This window comes from Symphodus melops (assembly GCF_947650265.1).
Source record: "Symphodus melops genome assembly, chromosome: 19".
NCBI lineage: Eukaryota > Metazoa > Chordata > Actinopteri > Labriformes > Labridae > Symphodus > Symphodus melops.
In genome coordinates, this window is record NC_136709.1 from 8,614,734 (window position 1) to 8,627,456 (window position 12,723).

Below are 12,723 nucleotides of genomic sequence, written 5' to 3' on the forward strand. Positions count from 1 at the left end.
CAGTACACACACATTCATAACATGTGCTCCTGCTGAAGTCAAGTGAGCCTCTTTTCCGCTGCAAAAGGAAGACTCTACTTAGAGTAACTGAGTGAAGCGGCCACATGCAGCGGAAAGGAAACTCATTCGGTGGGAGTGTGGCAAGAGAAGCTGTGCTTTTCTCACTCTAAACGCTGACTAACCTTTCCTTCCATGTGGCAGGCAGAGTATGGCTCATTGTTCATTCATTGGTTTTTCTGTATGAGGCTGTATCAGTGGTCTGCTATTCCAAACAACACATCCAGCCTGAATGACATCTGATGCTTCTCGGCGCTTACCGTTTTTCAGCAAAGCATGGAATTAAGCTTGACTTGAAAGACATCTGGCGTTACAGTCAGTTTCACTGTGCATCACACCGTAACCTTGCACTTTCAGGACGGTAATGTGCACGACACAAGCTGAGAATCTTCACTATCACTCATCTGCTACCTTTCTTCTTCTGTCTATGCAGCTGTTGTAAACAAGGCAGCTTAAAGGCAAATACATTTGTTTTTCAGCATCTCAGAGCCTTTGAAAATGTCTCACCTCCTGCGAAAACTGTGCCAAAAGCTTCATTATGCAATAAATACACTTTTGGTTTCCTTCTTACTGTAGACTGAGAGCTGTGAATGTTTGACTGCATGTGTATGTTTCTGCATTTCTGGAATCACAACTTTAACCACTGAACTCAGTTCCAGGTACTACCCAGATCACAGTGTGATGTTAGACTCTACACTTGGCACCCTAGATTTCTTTCACTAATCAGTAGACTGACAAAGTTATACATCTTACCCAGTTTAAAGGGCACACATTTGACCCTTTTTCCACCTTTTCAAACAGTCCTCTGTGCTCTAAATGAAACATCTGTGCTGTGCTTTGGTCCAAATATAACATGAATCAAGCACCAGAGGAGGTTTGTGACCCTGTAGAAACCAGCTCTCTCTGAACGCTCCGTTTTGGTGTGTGTGTCTCTTTAAATGCAAAATGAGTTTCCCCTGTAGACAACACTCCTCTGTGGAGACAATAAACATGGCGTTCCTGCGCAAAAGTTTTGCTCTAGGCTGGATGTGGAGTCAATGAGTGGAGATAACAGGGGAGGGGATTCTCTGACCAGAATACAACTTGTGATGTCACAAACTGAGAACATTTGAAACGGAGCATTTCTCTGAGTCTTAAGACCACAAACAAAGGACTGGATGGATTGATTTCAAATTTTGTAGGTCAATAGACACTGTTCAAAAACGCTGTAAAAGTGGATTTTTCATTATACGTCCCCTTAAATCAAACCACAATCATAAGCAGATTCAAGCCGTGATATTTCTGCCCCTGTGGCATTTCGCCTTCGCTCTGAATGTCGTGGAGATGAAATGGGAGGACAATGTGATACCCCTTTTGTACCACCTTCTTATTAAGTAACACAGGTGTTAGAGAGGCATGGTGGTTTCAGCTGAGTCGGCAGGGGAGAGCACAGCACTGTGTCTGACTCTGTGTCTATTTGGAGCTCCCAAACAATGCTGGAATTCACAGAGTCACACCTGTAATGGTTAATGGATGGTAAATTGATTTGAGCTTGTACACTGCTTTTCTCGTCTTTTGCGCTTTTACACCAGATGTCACATTCACACAACCATCCACACACTGATGGCAGAAGTTGCTGTGTAAAGTGACCATCATCTTCTCCCATTCATACACACACACACACACACACACCACTGATGAAGGAGCGGAAGCAAAGGACACATCGGACAAGTTGCTGCAGGAGCTGGGGATCAAACCCCCAACCTTCCATTTGAGAGACAACTGACTCTACCAACTGAGCCACAGTCAGCCACCCTGTCCCCTGCCATGGAATAAATATGAAAGTAAAAGCTTAGTTACAGCTCCCTTGCAAAACAAACAAAAAGCAGTCTGAAATGGGCTGGTGCATGTGTTCAGCCAAACCTCTGCCAAAACTCACTCAACAATTTCACCACAAGTTTGATTATTTGTATCCAGAAAAACAAAACTCTTCTGTCGTAATTTGGCCTGCAATACAAAAAGCCATAAAGAGGAGTGGAAATAATGGTGATGAGGTTGTTATTTGGTCTCGAGCCACCTTATCCCCGATGAGAGCCAGGTGGCTTTTGGCCTAATCACACAATTTTTTACATACATGACAGAAACTGACTCAAACCTCCGATGATGACGATGTCCTGCACAACTGAGGGCGTTTGCTTGTGTGCATTTATGTCAGTATGAGTGTATGTTTGTCTGTGTGTGTGCATCTGTATTGCATGTATTAACAGTGTCCAGAACCAAAGTAGAGAAATGGAAGGCTGAGTCACAGGAACTAAGGCCTCTCAGGAAGAGAACAGTGTGATCTAAAACATGCTCGCTCTCAGCCCCCGCACGCTGCTGCTGCTGCTGAGTTATTGCCCCGCTGCGATCTTCCACGAGCACCTCTGCCAAAGAGATATACTCCATTACATACTCCATCTTCCCAACCGCCGAGTTCAACTCTACAAGGGGCAAATAAACAGGTGAAGGTGGCGGCGAGTGGGAGTTTATTTGAGATTAATGGTGACTGCACTTTCTCTTCGTTCTGCTGGAACAAGAGGTATGAAGGTGTGCAAGATGTAGGAACGCCACGCTGTTACTCGACAGAAACATTAACGGCTGAGGAGTTTTTTCAGAAATTGGACAGGCACCAACTGGTTGTCCCTTTGGCTGTGATCAAATAAAAGGACTTTCTTTTACAACATGATCTTTTGTTCATCTTGTGTTTTTACAAAAGTAAAGTTGTGACTGGGTGAAAGAATGGGACCGAACTAAAATGAACAATTATTTGAACCCGAGCTGTCCTCTTCCTTCACAACACAGACCTCACAGGCAATTTCTCCAAAGATGTAAAAACAACGACTGGAATAATAGCAAGTGCATCGTATAATAAAAAATAAAAAAACCCACATTTTTAACGCAGGCAAACAAACTGAACAAGCTTAGCCGCTCTGCCGACCACAGCAGATTGAAGATCAGGAGCAGGGAGAATATGGAAACAGGGAGTGGCTCTGAGGGGAACTAACAGAACAGCGAGAATGCCTGGAGAAAGACACAACGACAAACAGAGTCATGCTAAGAGGGTGACTGTTTCTCCTTGAGTTTAAAAAAGCTCAAACAAACCAATGAACAAAAGCAGAGTTGTAATAAAACCACTTATCTTTTCATTCTGCCTGCGGGGCTTTTTCATTGGGGGGGGGGGGCAAAACGTTGCTTGTGAAATGAGCAGCATTCAAGCCCTCCTTCAGGCCTTTTCCAAGACAAAAACAGTAGGTCTCTTGTTGTATTCTGGTTGTATCGACATGTAATTGCACTTCCCCAGCCACCTTCCTATCAGTTTGACAAATCACTCAGGACGCTGAAAGGCAGGAAAGGCAAACAGTGCTGAGAAAACAACTCAGAATAAAACATTCTGCTACCTGCTGCAGGGATCAATAATGCCACGCTAGAAGGACTGTAGCTACAACAAAAAAAGCATGTTGTTTTCACCGCGGGACATTGACACGCTGGAAGGAGAGAGTGGGGGATGACAGAGTCCGGATTCAAGCTAACTGCCTCCGCGACGACGGCCATAGCCTGTGTGTTCGGTGCACGCAACGTTACTGCCACGCTATACAGCGCCCCTGTACTAACAATAACACTTTTGTGTTTAAAATGTTTTTACATTCAGAATAAGGGACATAGATGATTAAAGAGGTCAAATGCACAAAGGTTAATATCTTGAAGAGGGTCCGGTTAGAGGCCCCTGCTCTTCAGCATTTGTTATGGTTGAGGTCCTTAAGTGTGCTGAGTTTGTCAGCGAGTGTAGCCATTTGGAAAGAGTCTAAAGAGAGAACACACCCTGGTAGTTAATAAGTCAATTAATAAAGGAAATGTGATGTCCTGTTTCAGCTAACTGTTTTACGCAACAGTTAGAGAATTATGAATGGAAACTAGCTTAGGAAGTAGCTCTTAAATCACCGCACGTGGCCGACTTCATAAGGACAACGTCACCAGGATTCCTGAGTAGGAAATGATTCCAGTTGTCTGTGTGTCTGCCACTTCAATATAATCACAATCAAAGCCCATTCAGCCTGTAATAACAGAGATTGGAATGACGTAAGATCATCTCCAATCGTGAGTATGGTGAAGGGCATTTCGAGGGTGTAGAAGAGCAGAATGTTTCCAAAGCGGAGGCACACTTGGCGGGAGTGACCCTGCTATGGATGGTCTGGCACTGCCTTTACATCAGGGGCACGGCAGCCACAACCTTAACTGTGCCCCACGTAAAGGCCTGCCAAAAGGGCCCATCCCAGCCCCCCCCACCCCCCCGTCCCAAGAGAGGACCACACTCTTCTCCACTCTGTCATTGGCTCACTCCTGTGGCCAGGCCCTGAGTTCTGCCTTGCCACTTTACATTTAGAGGGGAGCAAGGCGGCAGAAATGTGCACTACAGATGGTAGAAATTACTTAGCTCACTTAACTTCAGAGATATTCCCCCCCCCCCCCCCCTTTTTTTCTCTTCTCTCTCCCTTTTCCACAAATTACTCCAAGACTGGGGAAATTGATAGATTCCTTGTGCAAGCAGGATTTTGAGTTGTAAATGGAAGACTTCATATGGCTACATGGCTCCTATATGGCTTTAGAATACATTGGCAATGACTGCATTTGAACATTTATAAGCATCTAAGTTGGAAAAAGGCAAAGGCCATGACAGCGTTTTCAGAACCCATACCAGCACTGACTATTCTGACTCTAATGTGACCTGTGTTTTCTTGAGAAAGAGCTGAATGTGCTTTCCAGGAAACGTCTGGCCTCATGTATATTACACATAAAGCCCTGTGCTGTTGAGACGTCCTCTGGGGTGAAATATGTCTGCCAGCTCCATAGGAACATGCAGATGTGGGCTTATACTGACGGAGGGAGGGAGCGAGGGAGATGGCGGTGATTTATTTCTCGTGTGTTTAAGTTAGTTTTGGTCGATGTGAACTGCGGCCTCCATTTTCCATTTGCACTCGCCTTTCTTGCTATTTCATCTTTCATTTGCTTCTCCTTGTAACTCCATTTTCCATTACTCATGTCTAGATGGGGTTTTTTTCTCAGACCAAACCTGTCTTTATTACAAACTTTAGGTCTGAATTGCTGGTGACTTCAAAGTCAGTATTGATCTTACATTTTAAAGCTTAATCCCCCAAACGCTAAATACGACACAGTTACCTACTTGAAGGGGTTTACAGTAGTACACCATCATAAAAACTTATAAAAGCCAACCAAAGCAGTGCCTCGGCCAGTTTAAGTCAAAGCAATGAATCTTGAAAAAGGATTGTTGACCTAATTTCTACTCCCTGCCAAGTGTTAGTTTACCTTGCAACCCAACAGTGACATTACTGAACAGTTAAGAACAATCCAAATTCCTCTCTTTTTTATAACACTTTGCAATTCTACCGTATAGTGTCCACCATAGACTGTTTTCTGACTCAAAAAGGTCTTTGTCTCGCTAATTACAGAGGCAGCTGTACAGACCTCGACCAGAGGCAGGGAGTTACAGCGCTGTCAGAAAACCAGTGGGGAAACCTGTGGCTAAGGCAGATGCTTTTCACCGCAATTCCAGCTGGACTGAAAATGCAAAACATCGCAAGAACAATCGCTAAAACTTAGCAATTCATAAAACAAAACCTTTGAGGTATAGTTTGCAGGTTTTGTTTTCTATTACCTATGCCAAAAGCACTTCAGATGTACTTCCTTCTGCAGAGCTTTTGGCATCCTCTTTGATAGCTGGAGAAACTTTTAACTGATGCCAAGCCTCACAGTAAATTCTTTGTTTTTATTAAAACGATTTGCCACAAGCGTTTAAAAGACAGCATCCACAGAAAAAAAAATATGATATATTAAACAGCGCCATAAAACCTGATAGCTAAGCTTTATTATTTCAATCCAATTACAGCATCCGTCATATTTTGTCAGATGTTCAACCCTAACCCTACTACCAAAGCAAGTGTTTGGCTTGAAATATTTCAGTTTCCTAGCCGTCTAATCCCACCCATCTCGAGCAACATCACATCATCCTCAAAAAATGCTTGGCTGAAGAGGAATGTTCTGTAGCAGGCTGCCTGGCTGGCTGTCCAGGCTGGCCAGCTGGCTAACTGGGAGTCATTCTCAGAGAGTCGTGAACTTTTGTCCCGCCACTGCTCCCCTGCTTGCTGCACCAGAGAACTTGGGCGACACCAAACAGGAAGCGCTCAACAAGTGGAAGCTATGGATGTTTATCTCACGCCATTCATCAAGCCCGAAAAACCAGACAGAGAAGTCAAGACCCGACCAGTGAAACAAGGCTGGCCTGACTTGGAGTTGGCTGTCAATGGGCCATCATGGGTTAGATCTGGACTGTATGGTACCCGACTGGGAGGGTCTCCACCACCCACTGGCTGGCTCCAGTCACCCTTTCTCACAGTCTTCAAGGAGCCTTGCTTTGAGTTGATACCCTTGTGCCTAGTGGTGACACTAAAACAGTCAAATTTTAGAGTATTCAGTAAATTGCAGCACTCGTAACCACAATAACCTCTCAAAATGACTGAGACTGAACATATCAGGTTCAGGTTGGTCTGGACTACGGTTGACTTTAACCACTACTGTCGGTGAATGTGGGCCAAACCACCACTATCAAAACGAATCCCAGATCAGCACAGAGTAGAGCGAGAAAGCAAATCTATCCTTTGGATGCTGGCCAAGTCATGTGGTGGAATCTTAAGCAGGAAGAGGAATGGGCCATACGAAATCTATACAATATACAGCTATTATAACCGAGTGCGTGACTCCCTGTCAAACAATGAGAGCGATTCAAAAGTAAAGAGTTCAGGAATGATGTGAAATGTCAACCCTTAAAGCTATTACACGTCATATACGGTGAAAAAGGAGCACATGCATCTGGAATTGTTTTCCAGCTGTTCAACTGCATACAGAGTGCTTCTGCTAAAGCATAAGGGCTTTGAGGGTGGAGTGAATTTTTTTGTGGCAGTGTTTGAATGCAAAAAGCAGTCATGATGGTGGTGTGTAGTATAGTTATTACATGTCGGAAATTTTGGAAACACTGTAAGGAACTTGAACCAAATAGAAACACCAATATAATACTAAAAAAGTACTCATAACAATAACAACAACAAGTTCAAAGATAACACACTTTCTATCCTCCAGCTGGTCACGAGCTTTAAGAGCTGAGATGGAATTGGAGATACGAGCAGGCTTGAACTGAAGAATGGCTAGGCATCTTGACTGTCATTAAAATATGAATGTTTAGGTGGGATTATAAATATGCATGAAGTGGATGTGGTATATCTACAGCTATGTATATGTATCATCTAAGATGATCTTATTTGTACTGAAGTATGGATGACTGGTTAGCATGGGATGCTAAAGTACTTTCTGACTGTTAAAAGTTGAAAGTTCTTAAGGAAGTCCTGTTTAAAACGACGGCAAAGAATTAACTAAAGTGGCATTTGATAAGACATCTTACAAGCCATTATTCAAAACGTGTATATTAAACTATCAGTATCAGCAGATCATTTTACAGAATGTCATGGAGAATAACGAAAAAGAAATCTCGTATTTTACTTTGACCCTAGGACTTGTCTGTGGTATTTAAAGTGGATTTCCAATGAACCCCTTATGTCACCAATAAATTAGGTTTTGTCATTTTTAAAGATTCCCAGAGGTGGAGGAGTCGAAGTCATCTGGGTTCTTACACTGAAAAGACACAGTTGGGGAACTCCAACTTTCTGAATACTGAAAGAGAAATCTGAGATGCCACAAAATAAGCTACAGAGAAAAACTGAATGTCAGTTCTTGGCTTGCTGGCAGACTGACCTAGAACCAGATAATCTGCAATTTGATGAACTAACCGCTCAACCACAAGGTCATATGCGTCCAAGATTTCCAGCTGGCTGATATCATGGTTTACATACAACGAAATCCCCTCTCTGAAAGTCCACTGACACAGCAGAAAAAACTTGACTGGACAGATTTAAGTCAGGATAAGCATCCCTGTTTGTTGCGTGGCTGAGTGGTGAGTCACTTTTTTTGTGAAACAGGCCAGCTCTCAGTGGAGGAAACAGCAGCACCAAGAGGGGGAATGCACCATCCAAAATCTGTCTTCATGCAGATATCCCCCCAAGAGGTCTGAAACGTCTTCCTGTCTCCCCTCTGCTGACAGACACCTGAGGTTCTGCTGACTGGAGACATCCTGGGACGACTGTCAACGGCTAAGCCAGGGTCAGAGCTCCTCAGCTGTAAAAAGTTGGCCAGGACGAGGCTCACTATTGTCATGCATATTTTAGAGCAGGGATGGACTGCAGAGAGCAGAAGGCCCACAGTCATATTTTCCATTAATATTAAAGCCATATGGCTGCGTTTCATCGAATAGTTTAGGCAGTACACTATGTTTGGCAGTGTTGAAGAAATACACAATAATGAGGATGAACAGGCTGAATGTGTTCTGTAGTAATGATTTACAGTATAAAACGAGGATAGGATGTAGAATATGTTCAGATGTTTATTGTATACATGCTTCTTTTACTGTTGGACATAAAACCAGACAGTTACCTGTGTTTTATGATTTTAGAAGCTTGCTGTGCTAAGATGAATTAAAGTGATCCGTAGTGACATTAAGTAAGGAGATTCAACATAAGCAAATGGTGACCATGAGCTCATTGTGGCAGATACTTTGAATCCACAATGAGTAAACTGCACTGATTTTTTTTTTTTTTTTTTTAAGGTTGCATTTTCCCACCCTTTCCTGTGACAGTTTCTTGCGACTACGCCAATATGTTACAGGATCCATGTAAGTATGCGCAGTGATGAGGATTTTCTGCTCTGCGGACCAGAACTGTTCATAACTAGCAAGTGAGAATCAGCAGACCTCGTAAAGAACAACAACATTACCAAGCTCCTCTGGAATGTCAACTTGGACAACATGGAACCAAAGGACACGGGCGCAATACAAATAGCTCCCTCACTATCTTGCTCTTGTTTGTTTCCCCGTGTCTTTCTTCCTTCTTTTCATTAATTGCGTCTCTCGCACAAACGTCGCTCTGTCTGACCTAAATGTTCAGATCCTGGTGGCTGATGAAAGTGCTTTGCATAATCATCTTTGCACTTATTCAATGATAATTACTGACACAAATGGAGCAATCATCATTATACACAAGAGGTTTATGAAAAAAAAAAAAACAGAAAGTTGCAGATGCACACAGGAGCCATTTCATTATTCAAGCAGGCTTTGCTCACCATTAATCCCACGCAGCTATGATGAACACATCTCTGTGCTTAAAGAAGATCATTTCTGAATAAAGCCCTGGCATATGTAAACAATATTGTTCGGTAAATGAATAAAAACAGATTTGGTAAACTTGAGTTTTAATCTGCATTGCAGTAATTGAATGACTTGCTGGTAAAATGAACGTATTATTATTGTCAGGCCCAGTGATTTACTTGTTTTTCGCTATTTTGCAGTTGTAGTTTCCTCACTACATTTTCTGACCTGTAAAACGGATCAATCTGTGGCGTGTTGTACTTTCAACAAAAACATGCAAGAACGGGTAAAGTAAAGCTGGCGCCGTTTATTTGCGCTGACATTCTCACGCACCGAAATATGAGAGAGCAAATGACAGAGAATGATGCAGCCTATGCTTGTGTGAAAAGCTACAGCACTTCCTTCGCTGAGACCACACTTCAGTGTCATTTTAACACATCAACAATGTCATGGAAAATAAAGTAGGATCCGACATCACATTGGCAGAGCAAAACCGCAGAGTCGTTTTTGTGTGTGTGTGTGTGTGTGTGTGTGTGTGTGTGTGTGTGTGTGTGTGTGTGTGTGTGGTCATGAGCTCATGTGCAGCGCGTTAGTCCAGCAACATTATACCGCAATGTAAATAACTGGCGCTACTTGATGCTGCCCTGTCACTGGAGGAGCATCAGTGCTGTTGTGTGTGCATGCTTCTGCGGTGTTTGACTCATTTTAGGGCACGAGGCCCAGAACTTTGGAAAACAAAACCAAAACAGATGAATATGGTAGAAGATGGCGAAACACATGTCGGGGGCATCATATTGGCCCTCTGCTACCTTTGGCATAACTGCTAGTCTGAAAGCAAGCTCATGAAGTCGCTCCACATGTATGTGGAAAAGATTTTTCTTCAAAGGACACACACACAAAATTATGAGATTATAAGAATAAAAATAGAACTCATACTGAACTCAAGTGTGTGACAGATGAGACTTACCTTCTGATCCACTATGGAGCACACCAGGTCTTTGACAGAGGACAGCGACAAGTCACTGGGCTCCAGGTTCACAGTCTCTCTGGTCAGTCCTATCTGCAGCAGGAAGGACACCCCATGGAAAGAGCTGCGGGAGTTTGTGGGGCTGGGGACGCTGTGACTGCCGTTGGACAGCCGTGTGTAAAGCGGTCCAGGTGGGCTCGTCGAGGATGGGTGGTGCGGATGGAGAGAGTGAAGGAAGGCTCGAGGTAAAGATGGAGGAGAGTAGGCAGACATTGGGTTTCTTCCAATGGCAACGTGAAATGCTGAATAGTGGAGGTTTTAGTAAAGGCTGGTGAGGAAAAAAATCAGAGGGAGATCTCTGTAGATAAACGCTCGGAAGGGCGATCTTTGGTCCTCATCAGTCGTAGTGAGTCAGCAGTTTATTTTGATCAAATTAACATTGCTTTCATAAATTAAGAGGATAGCAGCCAATCCAGCTGACGGGACAAACAGTGATTCTCAAGACTGGCAGGTGTTGGATCAAAAGTCTCCAAACAATCCGCAGACTTCTGCTGTGAAATCACTGCAACAAACTTCATATCCCGGATTGGTGATTCTTCTCCTTTCTGAGGTCAGTAATCCACTCCGACCACAGGAAGCCTGTCACCACAAACACACACAAAGAAAAACACATAGCCTACTGTTTTTTGTTTGTTTGTTTGTTTGTTTCAATAAGATTAGTAATACGATTCACCTTGGTGAGAAAATAAGCTCTGGTGGACATTAGCTCTAATTTTGTTGTTTCCGAAGAGGCAATGCAGTATGAATTAAACAATTACCTCTCTTACAGTTTTGAACATACTTTTGTATTGTTTGTATTTTTTTCTGAAATTAATAAAACAGTGCGTCAGCCATCCTACTTTTGCAATGAACACACTCTGAAAATTGTTTTAACCACCCACAGATATTTAAAAAAGAATGCATTAGTTTGAAAAATCTTCACATCTTCATCCTATACATTTCCTGAAACTTGAAAAGAAAGTCCACAGGTAGTGGCCCTTAGATTTATACTTGTGTTGACTTGCACTGTCTTGTTTCTATGTGCTTTTCTGAGTTAGCTCTTAGCTTACCCATGCATTCTTACTGTCATTTTACCGTACAGTAGGAGCCACAGCCTAAACGTTCGTGTATGTCGAAGGTTTTAACATGATATTTCTTGACTTTTTGTCAACTTACACATTACTTAGACGCCACACCATGACCAGTGTGGTTGTTAAACTAAAAGTCTAAACGACAAGTAAAAGTTGTTCAAGCGTATCGTTTCTGTTTACAAGAATTCAACCTCCACAAACATCTGGAACCAGAGCTTGTTCTGAACATCTGCACCCCTCCCACTTACGACTGGCTCGCTGGCAGAAGACAACCCGATCTAAGAATGCCAGCAAAACAAATTATACAAGAGCCGAATTAATACATTCACATGAGACTTTGCTGTACCGAGTCACACTGCAGCTTCACATAATGCCCGTTTAATCCAAACGTCGCTTAAAACACTCTGTGGTATCATACTTTACCTTTACAGTCAGCGAAGGGCGCTTTTCTTTCCATTGTGAGCAGACTGGAGAAACTTTGCAACTCCATCAAGTGGGGAAAGCTGAGTGTGAAGTTTATTATTCCGCACTCCGTGGCACAAAGGCGTCGCGTCGTTTCCCTCATCGAGCTTACAACTTCACTTTTACATACAGACTTACTGAGCGCTCCATTTATTTTCTATTATCTTTTATTCCAGAGTGTAAATTCATGCGCATCTTATTATCCTTCCAGCTGTGACTACTCCCCCTGCTCGTTGAGGGGGAAAAAAAGGGCAGCGACAGTGTCTGGGGCTTGGAGTCTTTTTGTTATCTCCGCATAACTGAGTTTCCATGTGTGGAGAGCAAAATTTGAACTACAGTCTGTGTGAGACAATGGCGCCTCCAATGGACCCTGGACCAATGCGCATGTGCCTTTCTTTTCCGTTATTTGAACTTTACCATGCCAAGGTAAGAAAAAAAAAACTTTATTAAACAAGAGCAGGTTCGGTTGTACACCGCAGGGTGTCTTGAAGGGATCCTTATAAATCCCCAACAACATAAATAATTGTCTGTACTTAAAAAAAATAACAAAGTAGCAGCTTGCTTTCAGGTTACTACTTCCAGTCTTTACTAAGCTGTTTGTAAGTCAGCAGACAGTAGACATTTAGGTTTATGTTAGCAAATGTGTGGATTTAGGACTGAATAAGGGAAATGGATGAGTTTAATGCCCAAGGAAATACTATCTTCAACATGGCAACTTTAATGGCTTGAAAGAAAGTAAAAAAACAGGAAGAGAGACTTGATTTTGCCAGGATGCTTACATGTTATCTAACTGCCAGCTCATGTCCTTGATGAACTGATGCACTTTA

At 42.8% G+C, this 12,723-nt stretch overlaps 1 protein-coding gene across 3 annotated transcripts in view; it reads right to left on the minus strand.

Annotated features, from left to right (window-relative positions):
- Window positions 1-12,237, minus strand: part of prkd3 (protein kinase D3) — a 42,007-nt gene extending 29,770 nt beyond the window's left edge. For 2 of the 3 annotated variants that reach the window (XM_079369046.1, XM_079369044.1), the window contains exons 1-2: window positions 11,858-12,236; window positions 10,305-10,943 (exon numbers count right to left, since the gene is read on the minus strand). In XM_079369046.1, coding sequence (XP_079225172.1) covers window positions 10,305-10,577 — 273 coding nt within the window. In that variant the 5' untranslated portion in view covers window positions 10,578-10,943; window positions 11,858-12,236. Of the gene's footprint in view, window positions 1-10,304; window positions 10,944-11,857 lie in introns of all 3 variants that reach the window. The other variant, XM_079369045.1, reaches the window with a different exon arrangement.
- Window positions 12,238-12,723: the final 486 nt, after the last annotated feature.